Genomic DNA, 19009 nt, shown 5'->3' with positions numbered 1-19009 from the left:
ACGACTGTCGATTCTCATCATGTTTTCTGCTGACAAACCTGAAATACACATAATGATATATTCACGGGATACGGGCTGTCAAAAGTGATTACCTTGTCAAACCACGGACCCTGAGGTTCCCCTTCCCTGTTGAGATTACACACCCCTGGTTGAGGGTTGTTTTTCGGAGTCATCAAGCGCTGGTGGTCAATTACGTTTTCATCGCCGTAAACAGACCACTTATTGACGTTTTGTACCGTCCCGGGAGGTAAAATGTTCTCTGCGCCCCATACATCCGCGTCTTGCTGGGGGTTCACAAGAGTAACTTCGGAGCCATGAGCCCAGTGCTTTTCAGGAACGGAATACTGGATATTTGGTGAAACCACAGCACATGAAGAAGGAAGGCGATATGAGGCCCTCTGAAGAACTGGGTTCTTTAAGGCACCGGAGAGATCAAAAGAATGGGGCACCGGAGTGCGGGAGGTACCTAGTCGAGGGACGAGATTGCTGTCAGATGGATGGAAATTTGCCTGACTGATGTTAGCGCTTTTTGACAAATCACCGGATAGGTTAATTGGTTTCTGCGTCAAGGTGGACTGATGTGGAGCCATCAAAGTATTGGTTGGCAGACGGTAGGTAGGACGACTGATGTTAGGGTTTCGTAGAGCACTGGAAAGGTCAATGCCTGGAGCCCCTGTAGAAGCTGAATCCCTCAGTGGTGAGGGGTTTGGGAGTCTATAAGTGGCACCATGGACGCTGGCGTTCAACAAGGCACCAGAAAGGACAGGACCACTGGCCGTTGGCATTGAAGCTTGAATTTTATGTGATGAACCTTCCGGAAGATGAGATTGTGCCTCGTGAAGATGAGGAAGTATTTGGGATGAACTTTCAGGATTCTGCATTGTTTCCCTCTGAATTTTAAGTGAACTGTTTGAGAGTTGATAAGGGGACTTGGATGCATGAGAGGAGGTTGCAACGGTCTCAGACGACGGCTTTGTTCTCAAAACTACCGTACCATATGGCAGGTTGTAAATAGGTTTCTTAACTTTTGGATTAAGCAATGAAGAAGAAAGCATTGGTGATGCAGGAATAGTGGTGGTCTTGCCCTCTGAACCAGTCCGTAGCATGCCACTTGGTAAGCGATATGTGCCTCGCTGCAAATGGGGATTAAGAAGGGCAGAGGACAACACGGGGGAGGGATGGGACTTTCCAGGAGAGAATCCAGCTGTTTCATTTTGATTTATAATCATTCCGTCGGGTAGTTGATAGGAAGCCTGATGAAAATTTGACTTCTGCATAGCATTGGCGAGAAGAGGGGATGACAGATTTGCTCCACGAGCTCCATCACCTCCATCGACAATGGTAAATTGAGTTTCAACAGGATTTGTGGATGTTCTTGAAGTAAAGGCATGAGATATGGGAGCGAGATGTCTATGAACGGGTGACGTAAAAGATTTGTTACGTAGTTGGGTATTATGCATAGCAGAAGATAAACATGGGGGTGATGATGTTGGTGAGGGACCAGGAACTGCTGAATGTGTTTGTGAATGAAAAGTTTTGTCCGCGTTGACATTGTGGTGTAGAGGAGATGAGTGCGAGTGAGTGCCCTGCATCAAATATATGGATTGACCTGGGGGGGCATTTTGAGACACTTCCTGGCCATTCTGGGCTTCAGCCACAATGTCACCAGCAGATGAGTGAGGGTAAAATTCCTGTTGTCTTTGGGGCGTGTGATGAGTGACATAAGATATAGAAGAGGGAAGTTGATACTGTGAATTTTGAGAAGAATTTGTTAGAAGTAAAGGCGTGGCTGGCTCAGTAGCTGTGTAGCCAAACCTTTTCACACTTTGAGAGGGTGAAGGACTATTTGGTTGTGGTATGGGATGAGGACCCGGATGGTGAAAAGATGTTCCTCCAACATTCTGGGGTCTCTTGGTCCTATTTCGTTGGGAGGGATGAGAATAAAATTCAGTGCTCTGATGACAAGCTAAAGGTATGGTCGATGATTCCTGAATTTGTTGTGGAGTTTGCAATCCATTATGGAGCTCATTTCCAAATGATTGAGGAGAAAAAGAGGTAGCCTGTTTGAATGATTGCTGCCGAGACACCAGGGGCCTTGTAGGAGGAGCTCTGAATGAAGAAGATGACTGATTTCTGGGCATACGTACTAGTGGATGTCCTCTACCAATAGGTCTTTGACAGCCAACTGGAGGTTTTGAGTCCCTTAGCTGCAAGCCTTTCCCTTTCCTTCCTGTCATAGGGATCTCAACTAAACCATTTAACTGTCCAGGGGGAGGGCTTCGGCCACTGCGAATAGACGACCTGAATGGCGCTACATGCTGAGTAACAGGGGCTCCACGTTTACTTCGTCTTCTTGGGTGGGCGTTAGCTGGAGAGGGTTTCACAGACCCCATGGGAACGTGACTTGGGCTCCCTGAAACACCTTGAAACTTGCGAGAAGAAGTGCGGTTGGGGAGGGGCTGCCTGGTGTTCTGCGACTGGGAAGTAGAGGGAGGATGATTGATGGGGGTAGCTTGGACAGTTTGATGGGGAGACTGATCACGTTCAGAGAGACAAGCTCTTTCTCTTCGTAAAAAAGATGGAGGTGAAGAAGGCGATCTCCTCACCAGGGATCTTCGTTGTCTACTTTGTGCTCTGGAACATGGACGCGGTGATGCATTTGAACGCTGTTGTTGTCTGAGAAGTCTTGTATCAGAGGGCTGACCTTCTCTGCTCCTCAGACATCCCCTTGGTGTCATTATGGGACTTTGAAGTGGGGCGCAAGATTGAACCTTCTGAAGCCCAATTCCAGCCCTCATGGGTGTCACATGTGTCTGAGAAGTAAAAGACTCCTCATTCCCATGGAATTGAGGAGAGTAATAAGGTTGTTGTGGTCTCTGTGGAGAGGTTAGCCCTTGGCCTGTAATTGGGGATTGGTATGTGAAGTCTCTTCTGTACAGGTGAGGGGGATAGGGGTCCAGCTGGACCTGTGGTTGAAACTCCATATGATTAGCTGACATTCCTGGCCTGAGTGACAGGGGAGGGTTGGTGCCATGTACTGGGTTTGATGTGGCAAGTGGGGAATATGATGGTGGATGCAGCAATGAAATGTCATCAGTTTGTATTGCTGGGACTATTGATGGCATTTGCTCCATTTGAAACAATGGTGTGTTTCGAGGGTAAAATGGTGTATTCACCTGGGAGGCAAACTGTGGTAAAGAAAATGATGGGAGGTGATGAGGGGAAGTAGCCAGCGGAGGGTGAGTAAGGTGGTTTAGTCGCATGTGGTCATGTTCAATCATCTCAGCAGTTTGTGAAGATGGTACGATTGGGGGTTGTTGATGGTTAATGGCAGTTGTGAAGTGTGGCTGCGGTGGGAGATAAGTGTGATGGAACTGCTCATTATGATTTATCAGGTCAAAACCAAGAGATTGAGATGAAAACATGGGGGTCAAGGGTGGTGGTGGGGGTAGTGGTGGTGGCGGCAAGGTTTCCACATCCAGTTTTTCCTTTCCAAATAATCTAACCTGAGGCCTGGGGACTCTGAACTGGCCGAGAGTAGAATTATCAAAAGGGATTTGCTCATATCTGTAAAGATCTTCTGTTTCTTTTGGAGCCACCCCTGTGTCAACATTGGACGATTGCTGGTAAGGTAAATTAACTCCAGCGACATCTAAATATCCCTGCATTGGATCTTGATGCAAGGGTAAACCTGGAAGAGTAGCAGAACCAGTACTCGCCATACCATAGTGTGCCGACAAGCCATTGTGATAACCCGTATTACCATAAATATAAGGATCTGTGTACATTTGAGATTCATGTGAATCGTATATAGTCTCCATGGCATTACCGGAGTAATCAAATGGCTCATGTACGATGGCATAGAGCTGTCCATCGTCACCATAGTAATAATCCACCGCATTATTACAATTATCTTCATACTCTTCATACGGGTAAGTGTAGTCATCCAGATCAATATCGTCATAAAACTCGTCATCAGGATAAAGGTTGCCGTCATCGTCGTAGTAACCATATTCGTTTTGCCATTGATCCTCCTCGCCCTCATCATCATCGTAGTCCTCAGGCTGTCCACCGTAGTAGTCCTCTTCGGACCCATACTCATCCTCGTCATAATCCGAAGGGGGATTGTAATACCGTGGTGATCTGTTTGCAAATGACAGTCGTTTTCGTCCTTCATGCTGCGCCCATGCCCCGAGTCGACCTCGGCCGTTGGAGGTAGGCAGCCCCGCTAGCAACCAATTGGTGGCAGCAGCGATCCTCGCTAGCATCCATCCTTTCGTCTTGAACCTTAAGCCCACTTTTTTGGGGGAAAACATGCCTTTGAATTTAGCTCTCAAACCCTTCGCTTCTGTGGCCATGCACCCTGTCCCTCCTAAACTGGATACGTCCAACGTCTTTTTGGGAGTAGGAGGACTGGAATTTCCTGGACTGTTCGCTTTTTTATTAACTAGGTTGGAATCCGAGAGACTGGCCTCTTGGGCATTACCGTTTGACCCTTTTAAAAGCTGGAGCTCTGACGGACCTGGATTTTGCTCCGTAGAGGTGGATTTGGGTCCAAGTCCATTTGAAAGTTTGGAGGTGGTGGGAAGAGGTTTACCAAGAGGCAGTGGTTTCTCATTTTTCTTTGAAAGAGGCATGAAAAGTTTGGATGTGATTTTAAGGCTCCTCTTTGGTTCTGGTTTTTCTGGCTGCTTTTGTTTTATCGGGAAACTAAATGGAGAGGTCTTTCCTGTGAGACCGCTGATAATTTTCGAAGCCCCTCGAAGGTGACTCTTGGCATGAGCTGTCTTCTGCGATTTTTCTTCCGCTATATCGTTCTTCTGCTCCTCTCCGGCTAAGCCCATCATGACTTTTGAGGCATCCTTGATTTGGACGTCACTTACATTTTTCAGGTTGATTGCATTCATCCCTTTCTTGACTTGTGGTTTTCCATTGTCGAGTACCTCATCCTCATCATCCAGTGAAGGTGAATCACTTGGGGGAGGCTGAGGAGCCTTCACAGCTGTCACTTTAATGGCATTTTTAACAACAGCCCGACCTTTATCTATATCAATAGGAGCTGACACTTTAGCCACCACTTCCTCTTCACTCTTATCACTGTCTTCATCCTCACTCCTCACCTTCTCTTCTTCCTCAGATTCCTCCTCCGATTCACTGACAGGTTTAGTTTTCCTACGTTCCTTGACAGGGTCCTTCCCCTTTCTCTTGGTTGAATCCTCCAGTTTCTTTGCTCCTCTTTTTGCATCCTTCCCTGCTTTTTTGGTGTCCTTTGCTCCCTTCTTTGTCTCCTGTGGCTTGCCTTTTTTGGCAACCGCTTTTGATTCTGTTTTCTTGGATGGCATATCAGCTAGTATGAAAAGAAGGCCAGGGTGTGATTAAATTGTTTGGTGTTGAGAAAATCTCCTCTCATCATCTTGTTTTCTTCAATGTGATCAATTTTCACGTAAGATAAACTGCACACTGAAAAGAAATTCAGTCAACACCGGAATAAAAATAAATAAATAAATAAAACATGGTCCTTTAGTCCTGGATCCAAAAAAATGACTGTTTATCCTTCAATGCTTATAATAATAATTTCTTGGTATTTAAAAAAACAATTAAAGATTCATTTCTAAGCCAATGAAGTGTATTTATTTGAAGATAATTTTACTTCTGCCCGTGATGTGAATTTCTTGCCTTTGGGCCTCTGGATCCTTACAAATGTCGTGTTCAGGAGAGAATAGAATAGTCCTCGTTGGTTTTTGTACATCACGAAAGTAGATTTGCAGTTTCACACAGAGAATAAAAGATAAAACAGTGGAATAGTCCTTTGTGTGGATCCCATTATCATGATGTCCTGTAACTTCCGGAGTTCATCCCCATCTTGACTGCCACGCAAAATCTTTCGGGATTTTTCCCTCGACGAAGACAACTGAAAGCGGAGTTTACCTTGCCGCAGAACGGATCCGTTCCTTTTTGTACCAGGGTTTGGACACCCTGTCTCACAGCTTTGTGTCCGCCTGCTACCTTTTGTAACTCTCTGGTTACTGCGACTTCACCCTAATTTGATGTCATCGTGATCATTCTGACAGTATCTGTGTGAAAGTATGGTGTGTATCCTCTGTTGCAAAGGGCCACCTTAATGTACTGTCTGGGGGTAACCCTATCTGCGGACTCGCTTGTGTATGAATAATGCAGGTTGGCTGAGCTGTTTCTAAACTGTGTCTGAGAGGCAAAAGCGACACAGAGTCAAAATACAAACACCCGAAGGCCCGGTGTTAGACAGTGAGTAGAAACACCCTGTTGCTCAGTGTCTTCTTTACATTAACGTTTACCCTCATCAATGTTGCACACATTGCGCAGGGTATTCCATGTCTTTATGGCTGGCTGATTATACACTCCACTACAAACATCTTAATACCCCAATTTTCTATTCAATTGGTCAATTGAAAGTGACATCACAATAATTTCTGATCCCACTTCATGATCAAATATACCACTTTCAACATTTTCACTAATTGCAACATACTCAAATCAAAACAAGGGTGCGGAAAATTCTACTGGATCCTCCGCACCCTGCCCACCACTTTTTCCAGCGACTCCCGTCAGGCAGGCGCTACCGATCCAAATCCAGCAGACATTTAATAATAATACATTTCATTTCTAAGCGCATTTCTATCTATTCTATTAGTCATCAGTTTTTAGTTAGCTAGCTAATAGATAACTAATAGCTAGCCAGCTAGCTAGCTAGTCAGATAACTAATAGATAGCAAGTAGCTAGCTAGCTAGGAAGCCAGCAACGGTGACCCCGTTCAAGCGGGAACAACTCAAATAGCTCAAGTTAGCTAACAGATGACTAATAGATAGTTCGCTAGTTAGACAACTAATAGATAGCAAATAGATAGCTAGGTAGGTACATAGCAACAGTGATCCTGTTCAACCGGGTACAACTCAAACAGATCAAGCTAGCCAACCAGCCAGCAGACAACCAACAGCCATCTAGATAGCTAGGCAGTCAGACAGCAAGCAGCTATCCCCCGTCACAATTAACTCTCTAAACAGTAACCCAAATATAACTGTGTAGTGTCTCTTTGCAATTTTTTAATGATGATACTAGTGCAGCGTGTTCTACCGGAGACGACTTCCTTGTGTGTTCTACATACTTGGTGATGGAGAATAAGAAGTTATCAAATTTAAAAGTCCCATGCTTAGCTGGCTAACCAAACAATACGCCCACAGTCAAGGCGCAGATGGCCACAGTCAATCTGAATGAAACAGACACAGCCCAGTTAAACTGTCATCTTCATCGAGGAGATCTGGCCTTGGACAGAATTTAGGACTTGGGAAACTCGTCCACCACAGGAGCAGTTGAAACTCCCTCACAGGACGAGCTCATAAGCCAGGTTACAAATTTATCAGTTCGTGGAAAAGACAATCAATTAAAATATCTGTGTTTTATTGCTTACAGCTGTTGGTGCTTAGAACGTCCAAGGGTGTAGTACTCTAATCAAGAAAACTATGTTTTACTAATGTATCACTTAAATGTGCATATACTCTCAATAAATAGCTTGGCAGTGGGCTGCAGAATTTGGGCGTTTGTCATGAACGACTACGTTCCCTGCCGGCAGTTAAAGACAACCTTCCTGTGTTCGAGCCTTTGTCCACAGTGTCCGATCGAACATCTCTGACCAATAAGAAGATGATTCTGATTCTCAAAAAAATCATTAAGGTCCACAACCTAATCTAGGGAGGCCTGACCCTGGTCCCCCAAAATAGCATACAAGTCGATCCTTCCGTCAAGGTTTTGATGCAAAACTGCATCATGGTAATTTCATTGATGTTAGGCCGATATTTAAGGAGGTCATCTCAGTGGCAGATATGAATGTTTGATGACCGCCACTGTGTTCTGCACAATAAAACATTTATTGGAGGCCGCTCTATATAGATCACAAAGAATCACCGCCCACCCTGGCGCGCTCCCCCCGGCCGACATATTATACATATGGGCAAGTGTCAGGGGTTAACCGCCAGATAGCACAGATCAAATGGAGGGCAGATAGCCGACGAACAAAAGGAAAGTGCCTTGCACATTACAGCCTAAGGCATGAATTCACCCTGTAAATATGCTAATTTGACTCTGAAAATCAGCAATGGGTGATAAGGAAAAATGCATCATGAAACACATATACTAGTACAGGTCAGATTTTTCATCTTCAAGTTGAATTCCAGGAAGAAAATAATAATAAATAATAATCCATTTCATTTCTAAGCGCCTTTCAAAACTCTCAAGGTCACTTTACAGTCACAAGATAACTTTTTCTGTGGGTGAGCAGCGGCAGCCACACGCGGCACCGGAAGTAACTCAAATTGATAGAAAGCGAGCCAGCTAGCTAATAGATAGCCAGCTAGACAGTTACCTAACTAGCTAGATAGTCATATAGCTAATAAATAGCCAGCTACATAGCTGGTTAGCTAGCCAGATAGCTAATAATAATAATCCATTTAATTTCTAAGCGCCTTTCAAAACTCTTACTCAACCCGGAAGTAACTCAAATAGATAGAAAACTAGCTAGCTAGCTAATAATAATAATACATTTCATTTATAAGCGCTAGATAACAAAGCTTTTCACTGGAATTGGCATCTTAAATGCAATGCATGTTTCGTAATTATGCCTATGCCAGTATTATATTATTTTCTTCAAAATTTGTCAAGAATGTGTAACAACATATACGTAATAAACACATAGAATGCCTAACGTGTCATTAATATCTAAAAAGTCCTTTTCAGCTTTTCAATGTCACTTTCCAGCATCTTTTCCAACCAGAATGACTCACAAAATCCACTTCACTATAAATTTGGGGAAGGGTAGTTGGACCATAGCCTAATATCACATCGTGATAACATAAAAATATCCAAACGTATCATTGTGTGTATTCCAAAAAGTGGTAAATGACATTTATCAACCCCCAATTCTTCTCTCCTCATTTTTTAATACTGTAAAGAAAAAAAAAGATCTTGACTTACCTTCCTTTTTAGTTCAATCCACAGTCGCCTATATCCATCCAAACATTCGCTGTGTCTGGACCACAGAGATCTTTCTCTGCTCACGTTTTATAGCTAACTAAACACACACACACACACAAAGAAAACAATGTTTTATGGATTATATGAGCATTCATAGGACAAACGGCCATTATTTGCTACATACATACAATGTACCCCCCCCCCTTTCCACTGTAAGACTGTATGTATTATTACATTTCAGAGTAAATATGCTTCACTTATACTGTATATTTGTGTGTAGCTTGGGTAAACCACTGGACAGACCTATTGTGTATTGATAGGTGGGATAACACACACACACACACACACACACACACACACACACACACACACACACACACACACACACACACACACACACACACACACACACACACACACACACACACACACACACACACGCTATCATCATCCCACACTTGGTGAAAACGTCAAAGCCTGGAGTGACCCTCCCACCACCACAACCTCCACCATCACCACCACAGAGAGACTGCTTATCAGTGCGCCACACATACGCCCACACACACACACACACACACACACACTCACACACACACACTCACGCGCACAGTTTTTGGTCTAGAATGCCCCCGTGAGGACACTTTAGGAAATGTCATGAAACGTCTTTAAAACGTGGTTTGAAGTCTCTCAGAGCAATTTGCCTGAGGGGACCTACCCCACGAGTCATCTCCGAGTCTCTATTCAACATTTTGAATGGATTTCGACTTACGACCGTTTGGTCGGAACGGAACTCGGTCGTGGGTCGTGATATTACATGTATGGCTATCTACCTGGCTGGCTAGCTATCTATTACCTATATAGCTATCTATTACCTATATATCTATCTAGCTAGCTATCGATTACTTATATAGCTGTCTATCTAGCTAGCTATGGATTACCTATATAGCTGTCTAGCTATCTAGCTACCGATTACCTATATAGCTATCTAGCTACCGATTACCTATCTTTTAGCTAGCAAGCTACCATTTGGTTCAGAGCCGTGACAAAAATGGACAAAATCCGACTTCAACGGAGAGTACATGTATTATAAGTGGACATTCAGAACTAAAAAAAAAAGATAAATATTTGGTCATGTCTAAGGTGTGTTTATCTGTTTAATTATGAACCTGGGCAGATTTTTTTTTCCTTGCAACTACACATGGATTGCAAAAAAAATACATAAAAATCTGTTGCGCTATAAAGGTCATTGAACAATATCATACGCACGTCACTTTTGAAACCCCATCTTCGCCTGCAGTAAGCCTCCTATAGATCGTCACGAAAGGTGAGTAAACATGCCGCTCTTAACATGTTTGTTCACAGGCTAGCTATACATCTGTGCAAACAAAAAAAATGCTCTTCTGGTAAACAAGGATGAGCTGACATTGTATTCCAGCTTCTCACGTGTCCTTCGTCTGGGGACATTGCAAACCACCTCTTGCATCAGTATGATGCAATTATAATACCATAGCACGTTTATTATACATAAAATAAGGTTTGTTTATTTGGTTTATTTGGTGTAGATTTAAGGCTTAGAACATTAGAAAGTAGAAAATTATGTTTTATGGGGACCTGGGAACGGATTTTTCTCATTTTAATGGTTTCCTATGGGAAATTAATTTTTGGGATACACACTTTTCGCCTTACACACTGTCTGGGAACCAATTAAGTTCGTAAACCGAGATATCACTATACTTTTCTTGATACTTGCACTCTGCAGTTTTTTTAATGAAACTGTTTTGCACATTTACAGTATACATCTCAGTCTGCTGACATTTTTATTTTACTATGCTTAGAATATCTTGTTTTTCTATCCTTTTTATACACACACCCCCACTCACCCCCTTTCAAATTGCTGCTGTGGACTGTAAATTTCCCCATTGTGGGACGAATAAAGCTTTTTTGATTCTGAATGAATAACAAGAGCAGGGCATACTTTTCCCTGTCCTGTACTAGGTCCACACTTTAACATTCATTCTGTCTAAGGCTACAACAGTCTGTAGGAATCAAACTGTTGCATCTATTCAAACCCAAAACGACTTCCAGAAATGAATTTACGGCTTTGAACACGGCAATAAAAAGCATGAGATGACAAAGGCTTATGAAAGAGCACAATTCTAGCCCGTGTACACAGTCACCGCGCACATTCAAGTAGCATCAAGTGTCTGTTCCACTCACACAATGCACACTCAGTCCACTGTACCTGTTCTCTCCTTTTTCCCCTCTCTTGGCAAGTCATCCATCTGTCATTCCTCGCTGAGGTCATTCCAAAGTCCGCGGTTCGTGGCCTGTTACAACTACTACACATCTTGAATGAGATCATCTTTGAAAGAAGAAGACAAGAGGGGAGTTCCATAAGTCCCCTCTCTGTGTATCCCCATTTCGCTTCCTCTTCATTGAAGAGATGCTGATCAATTTTTAATGTTGCCATTGTGTTTGTGGACTTTGTGTGTGTGTGTGTGAGAGAGGAGAAGCTTGTACATTGGCTGAGAGATAAAAAAAGAAATAGACAAGCAGATGGGTGGTTGGAATAGAGGCAAGCAAAATTTGAAAAGTGAGAGGACCTTACCTGCGGCATTGTGGGAAGATGGCAGGTATGCGGGGAGAAAACCTTGAGATGTTGAGAGCAGGACACAAACGAGAACTTTCTGGTTTGAAACTAAGTTGGACTTTATTCTTTTTTTTTTTCATCACGTCTGGCTTCGTCAATGAATTTAGTTGTCGAGATAAAAGGGAAATGAATTAACTATTGCATATATATATATATATGCATATATATATATATGCATATATATATATACTTTACTGTATATATATATATATATATATATATATATATATATATATATATATATATATATATATATATATATATATATATACATAAATGTATATATATATATGCATATACATATACAGTAAAGTCTCGTTATATCGATATCGGATATATCGATAGTCCCGGTTATATCGATACTATTTCTATGCACGCACGGAGAAAATTACATGCAAACAGGGTCGGATATATCGATAGTCCCGGTTATATCGATATTTTTTCGGACTCCCTTGAATATCGATATAACGAGACTTTACTGTATATACATATATGTGTATATATATATATACATGTGTGTGTGTGTGTGTGTGTGTGCGTGTGTATGTATATATATATATACATACACACGCACACGCACACACATACACACACACACACACATACATACATACACACACATACATACACACACACACACACATACATACATACACACACACATACCGTATTCTCTGCACCTAAAGGATTTTTTTTTTCAAAAGCTGTCCATGCGCCTCATAATGCGGTGCGCCTTATGTATGGAAAAGGTTTGCAAATATGTCATTCGTTGAAGGTCCGACTTATATTCCAGAAAATAAGGTATACATATTTTTTGGGGGGGCGGGTGGCAGGGGGGGAGGGGTAAAAAGAAATATAAAAAGATTGTTGGGTGCGCTTCCATTGCAGAACAGTCTTTACTTCTTGACGATCTGGATAACATCCTCGTGCTCCATGATATGCGTCAGGCCGACCCTCTGTGGACTGTATTTTGTGCTCGTACCCTGCAAACAGGCGCTGCATTTTATTATGGGGAGGGAAAAGTGTTTGAAACAAGCATTGAAGCAGCTCTAATCATGATTTCAAGCGATTCAATTAGCAAACCATCAAAATCAACGGGATAGTCGGGAATTAATCGCACTGATTTAAAAATATCAACTGATTAACTCATTCGCTGCCATTTCCGTTGAGCGCCATTCCCGAATTTGTTCGGGATACTGTTTTTTTCTTGCGGGGGGTGCTGATAAAGCGCTGGTCAGATCTCTGGCAATGTTTTTTTTTCCCTTCCACGAGAGGAAATTTACCTTTTGTCCATGTTAACGCTCTGTTACAGTTTCAACTGTTGTTAAAGCGTCAATGTGTATGTATTGCATTGTATTTTGGAAAGCTGCCCCCATTTCAAGTTCAGATAACTCCAGACCGATATAACTTAGGCATTAACTCTTTTTTTTCTCATGAAAGAAGAGAGTCTAAGGTTTCTTACTCATTGAATGTTTATGTAGTCCTAAAACACTAAAACTCAATATTAATATTAACAATAATAATAATTAAAATTAAAATTATAACGTCATTGTTAAGCGCCTTTCGAAACTCTCAAGGTCACGTTACAGTCACAGGATAAGTTTTTCTGTGGGTGAGCAGCGGCAGCCACAGCCACTCATAGAAAGCTAATTAGCCAGCTAATAGATAGCCAATAGCTAGCTTGCTAGCAAGCCAGCTTTCTAATAGATAGCTCGCTAGATAGCTAGCGAGCCAGCTACATAGCTAATAGATAGCAAATAAAGTGCTCTCAAGGACACTTTACAGTCACAGACAATTTTCAGTGGTTCCTTCAATTTGAGAGAAAATGCTGGAGTGGACACATTTTTGCACATCATCTGGCAGTGAATGAGTTAAATGTCTGCGTATCAATCGAAAAAAATGTAAGGCCAAAGTGTCGAGTCAAATAAATGGTGGTGCTGTGTAAAAACGTACCCAAACTAATGCATACTTGAACTGGCTCGCTAAGGTTCTGTGGATCCGGTGGCACTGCAAAATAAATCAATCAATCAATTAATAAATAAATCTGATGGCGATACGTGATGACATGCGGCTCTCCGCAGCACATTTGTGGAGGATGTACTGACCACGTGCTCGACACTTGCTCCTCTTCTCATGATGATGGCGTCAGCAAAATCCGGGCGCTCTGGTGTCATAAGGAGAAAAAACAAAAACGCACACACACGCAAAAGTTGATAAAAAAAATGACTGAAAAAGGAATTTAGAAGCAAGCTGGCGGTATGTTTGTATACAGAACCTCCTCTTTTTTTGGTAAAAATACAAATCAAAGCCAAGTATTCCCACAGCGTCTCGAGAAGGTAATCCAAGTTGAGCTTCATCCCACAACTAGACAAACAAAGAGTCATTCGGTGAAGCAGTTAACCAAGGTAGCACACAAGAGGGCGCGGGTAAAATGGCCGACCTGATGACAACACTGTGAGGTCTGCGAGCCAGGCGGTCCACCTCCTCAATCGAGATTTGATCCACCTTGTTGTACACCTGGTTGATGCAGAGAACGATATTTTGTATACATGAGAAACATAAGATGAGCGAGAAATCAAAACAAGCCTTCTAAGAAGAAGAAGAAGAAGAAGAAGAAGGAGAAGAAGAAGAAGAAGAAGAAGAAGGGACAACAAGAAGAACAAGAACAAGAAGAAGTCAGAGATATAAGAAGTCCAAGATATAAGAAGAAGTCCAAGATAGAAGAAGAAGTCCAAGATAGAAGAAGAACTCCAAGATAGAAGAAGACGTCCAAGATAGAAGAAGTCCAACATAGAAGAAGTCCGAGATAGAAGAAGTCAGAGATAGAAGAAGAAGTCCAAGATAGAAGAAGTCCAAGATAGAAGAAGAAGTTCAAGATAGAAGAAGACGTCCAAGATAGAAGAAGTCCAACATAGAAGAAGTCCGAGATAGAAGAAGAAGTCCAAGATAGAAGAAGTCCAAGATAGAAGAAGTCCAAGATAGAAGAACATGAAGTACAAGATAGAAGAAGTCCAAGATAGAAGAAGTCCAAGATAGAAGAACATGAAGTACAAGATAGAAGAAGAAGTCCAAGATAGAAGAAGACGTCCAAGATAGAAGAAGTCCAACATAGAAGAAGTCCAAGATAAAAGAAGTCCAAGATAGAAGAAGAATAAGTTCAAGATAGAAGAAGTCCAAGATTGAAGAACATGAAGTACAAGATAGAAGAAGTCCAAGATAGAAGAAGACGTCCAAGGTAGAAGAAGTCCAACATAGAAGAAGTCAGAGATAGAAGAAGTCCAAGATAGAAGAAGAAGAAGTTCAAGATAGAAGAAGTCCAAGATAGAAGAAGAAGAAGTTCAAGATAGAAGAAGTCCAAGATAGAAGAACATGAAGTACAAGATAGAAGAAGTCCAAGATAGAAGAAGAAGAAGAAGAAGAAGTCCAAGATAGTAGTAGTAAAAGTCCACGATAGTAGTAGAAGAAGAAGAAAAAGATGAAAAAGAAGAAGTAGAAGAATAATAATAATAAGAAGAAGAAACTACTGACATATAGGCACGGCATGTAAACTCTGTTCCCGACAATGACGTCAATGAACTCGTCCGGCGTGCTGTCCTCCCTGAAAAGGACTTCGGCGTTAAAAATTTCTGACGGGTGGTCAAAGAAAACAAGAAAACATCACGATGCTCATTTGCTTTTCTGCTTTCTTGCTTGTGAAGGATACTATATTCGTGAAGGATGAGCTGAACCAGCTTTTCCGAACAGTGAGTTAGAGGTACTGTGGAGTTGTAGGAGAGCCCACCGCCTTTCTTTTGCTGTGGAAACATCAGCAAAAAAAAGATATTTAACACAACCGAAATCTACCGAGGTTAAGGTCGTACAATAGACTGCTTAGGCAACATAGGCTTAGTTATGCAGATGAGTTGATTCCAGAGCAAATTGGGCAATCGGGCCAGTAGTCAGTCAGGACAATAGAAGTAATCAGTGGAGCCGTAGGGATTAGTCCTCTGCTCCCCTCCAGGGACCAATCGTCTCATAGTCATGATTGGGAATGATTAAAATGTCTTACCTTGAAATATATATTGGGTTTTTCCACATTCAGCCTAATGCCCACCGACTCCAACTCCTTTTCTAAAAGTGCTCTTAAGGACAAAAGACAAAATGTCATGGCGAGAGTCTGAAAACTGACACGCAGGTAAAATAACTTGACGGCGCTCACCTCTGGATGTCCCCTTTGGTAGCATCCAGCATCATGATCACGACGTCTGCTGTCCTGGCGACGGCGATGACCTGACGACCTCTTCCCTTACCTGTCAGTGGATCATAATGACATAATAATCATTGAAGGATGACAGTTGCTGGACTCAGCGAAGCAGGATTGAGTAGTTTTAGCTACCTTGCGCGGCGCCCTCGATAATTCCCGGCAAATCCAGCAACTGGATGTTGGCCCCTTTGTACTAAATGATGAAAGTGGGGTTAGGACAAAAGCCGCAAGATCATTTTTCATGTGTTGTGATAATAATAGTCATAGTAGTAATAGTAGTAATAGTAGTAATAGTAATAGTAATAGTAATAGTAATAGTAATAGTAATAGCAGTAATAGTATTAATAGTATTAATAGTAATAGTAATAGTAGTAATAGTAGTAATGGTAGTAGTAATAGTAGTAATAGTAGTAGTAATATTAGTAGTAGTAATAGTTGTAATAGTAGTAGTAATATTAGTAGTAGTAATAGTTGTAATATCAGTAGTAGTAGTAGTACTAATAGTAATAATAATAATAGTAATAGTAGTAATAGTAATACTAATAGTATTAGTAGTAGTAGTAGCAGTAGTAATAATAGTAATAATAATAATAATAATAGCGAACAGATAGCTAATAGCTTGCGAATAGATAGCTATTAGCTAGCGAATAGATGGCTTATAGCTAGTGAATAGATATCAATTAGCCATCGAATCGATAGCTATTCGCTAGCGAATAGCTATTCACGAGCAAATAGATAGCTATTAGCTAGCGAATAGATAGCTATTAGTACTTGAAACGTGAAACAAAATGGCAGACCAAACACCCCTAAAGATCGTGTCAACAAAACAAACACCAGCATAATAATAATAATACATTTCATTTATAAGCGTCTTTCAAAACTCTCAAGGTCATTTGACAGTCACAGGACAAAGTTTTTATGTGGGTGAGCAGCGGCAGCCATACGCGCCAGCCATACGCGCCAGCGTTCACTCAATCCGGAATAACTCAAATAGATAGAAAGCTAGCGAGCTAGCTAGCATTGAACAATAGTAAGACGCCTGCTCACAATGAGACGTGATACGAGGAAGTGACGTATAGGCCCTTCCAGAAACCTGTTCGAAAACCGAAACAGCACTTCCCATTATAATCAATGTAAAAAATGTTAATCCGTTCCAAGCCTTGAAAACTACTTATTGAAAAAGAAACCTGTTTGAAAACTATTTTTGGTTGAAAACCAAAACATTTCCCATTTTAATCAATGTCTCCTTTTTTTTAAATTGATATTGAACAATACGAAGACGCCTGCTCACAATGAGACGTGACACGAGGAACTGACGTATAGTTGAGTGTACCTCAATGACACCTGGTATGCAGGTGAGGGTGGTGAACTCGTAGGAAGCGGCTTCACTGGCAGTTGACGTCATCAAGCTGAGGAAAGTGGACTGAAGCACACAAGAATTAATTGATAAAATATTATTTTGCACTCAGTCTGGACAGGAGTGGTCCATCGATGAAAAGGTTCCTTCAGCAGTCATCTGTACTTCTTTGACGTTTCGCTTCTCATCCTAGAAGCTTCGTCAGCAAATTAACATTTGCTGGTAGTTTTGGCCCTATATATGTATATTTCTAGTGTTCATAGGTGGCAGTGTCAGACCTCTGCTATGATAGGTCCCTGCTCTCAGGTTGGGGGAAGCAAAGAACTATTTTGGGGTCTATGACTGGCCTGATTGACCCATTTGCTGTGGTATCACCTCATCAGTATAACTAAGCCTATGTGGTTAAGCCTAAGAAGTCTGTTGTAAGAACAAATTAAACCTCACCCCACCATGACGATTTAGTGAAGGGTTGTGCTGTTTTATAAAAATAGCTTCTTTTACTCCCCTTTCAAACCATTTATTTTCTATCGCTAAAATGTTAACCTCATTGTCGTAAAATGAGTGGTTGCTAGCTTTCAGGTTCATAAACATGACTCAAAAACAAATGTCTCTTGATTAAAATATGTGTACATACCTTGCCCACTGATGGGAAACCGATAAGAGCAACACGTGCATCTCCAGATTTCATAACATCGAAGCCTTCGCCTTTGGCCCCCGCCGACTTGGAGGGCTCCAGCAGCTGAGCTCTGTATTTTGCTAACTTGGCCTTCAGTAAGCCCAGATGGTACTCAGTGGCTGTGGAAGAAAAGGATGGAAATCACCACGGACCAGCACTGTTTATGCTGCAACGATGATTTGTTCACAGACAAGTCAGAATTGCTCAGCATCACTTTGAATAGACATCACACGTGATACCAATATTATTTTCTTTTCAAGGTAGGTTTTAGAGTGAAATGCCATTGTCAGAAAACACTCCAAAGTTCTTCCATTGTGCTAACAGTATGATAGCCACGTTACCTTTGTTTTTCTGCGTCCGAGATATTTCTCTCTCAACTTCGGCGATTTTCTCCAAAATCCCCATGACGGCACTTCAGCTGGATTGCAATTGCACTGTCAAATGACGGAAACCCAATACAAAAACGTGTCAGTGTAGCGAATGGCAGGCAAAAACGCTGTAAGGCTACGTAAGTAGACATAACACAGATAGCATTTTAAAATGGCGATAAGTCAAACTCACAATTGTTGAAATGAGGGTCTACGTCTGGCGTTTACAGTTTTCTAGACTACACTGATACACGTTTACACTTTCACTCCACTCTTCAGCATGTAGCCGAAGACCATGATGGTAGCCGGTACAACAGGGGGCAACGCTTCTTCGTTCACAACGCCATTGGTCACGGACATAGAAGGCGCTATACCGCCCTCTAGTGAGGGGAATGAGAACTACTGACAGCTCTGATGACGTGTTGATGAGATGAAAAATAAATGTAAAATATAATAAATCAAAGAATATAACAATCCCAATGATTGAATTTTACACAGTGTTTTAAAAATAATTGTAAACAATAATTATATTTAAATAATTTGGGGGTTACAACAGAATGAAAAATAGACGGTTGTGGCTCAAATTTTCGAATTTGAATTGTAAATACATATCGTGCCTATGTTTTGATACTGTTTACATACCTATCAACATTGGCTAATATCTGGCCTTATAAATGATTACAATTCCCGTAGAAAAGTTGTAGTTTTTTT

The 19009-nt window shown here is 41.6% G+C and overlaps 2 protein-coding genes and 1 long non-coding RNA gene across 3 annotated transcripts in view; 1 reads left to right on the top strand and 2 right to left on the bottom strand.

The window, feature by feature from the left end:
• myo15aa (myosin XVAa) overlaps positions 1–827 on the bottom strand; it is a 41322-nt gene extending 40495 nt beyond the window's left edge. The window contains exon 1 of the mRNA XM_089019476.1: positions 93–827. Within this exon, the coding sequence (XP_088875602.1) occupies positions 93–785 (693 nt within the window). The 5' untranslated portion in view covers positions 786–827. The remainder of the gene's footprint in view (positions 1–92) is intronic.
• Positions 1–19009, top strand: part of LOC148885189 (uncharacterized) — a 169803-nt gene that overhangs the window by 24346 nt on the left and 126448 nt on the right. The gene's annotated exons all lie outside the window — the stretch shown is intronic.
• Positions 12237–18648, bottom strand: drg2 (developmentally regulated GTP binding protein 2). Its single transcript, XM_089018384.1, has 14 exons — positions 18492–18648; positions 18272–18364; positions 17889–18049; positions 17231–17320; positions 16030–16090; positions 15853–15943; positions 15703–15775; positions 15358–15448; positions 15183–15280; positions 14095–14171; positions 13930–14018; positions 13760–13818; positions 13608–13661; positions 12237–12637 (listed from the first exon to the last, which is right to left on the bottom strand). Exons 2-14 carry the CDS (start codon positions 18333–18335, stop codon positions 12551–12553), a joined length of 1095 nt encoding a protein of 364 aa, XP_088874510.1. The 5' UTR covers positions 18336–18364; positions 18492–18648; the 3' UTR covers positions 12237–12550.

The sequence above is a fragment of the Hippocampus bargibanti genome, linkage group LG17, assembly GCF_051943395.1.
Source record: "Hippocampus bargibanti isolate YZ-2025 linkage group LG17, ASM5194339v1, whole genome shotgun sequence".
Classification (NCBI taxonomy): Eukaryota; Metazoa; Chordata; class Actinopteri; order Syngnathiformes; family Syngnathidae; genus Hippocampus; species Hippocampus bargibanti.
This window is presented reverse-complemented; position numbering and strand designations above follow the sequence as displayed.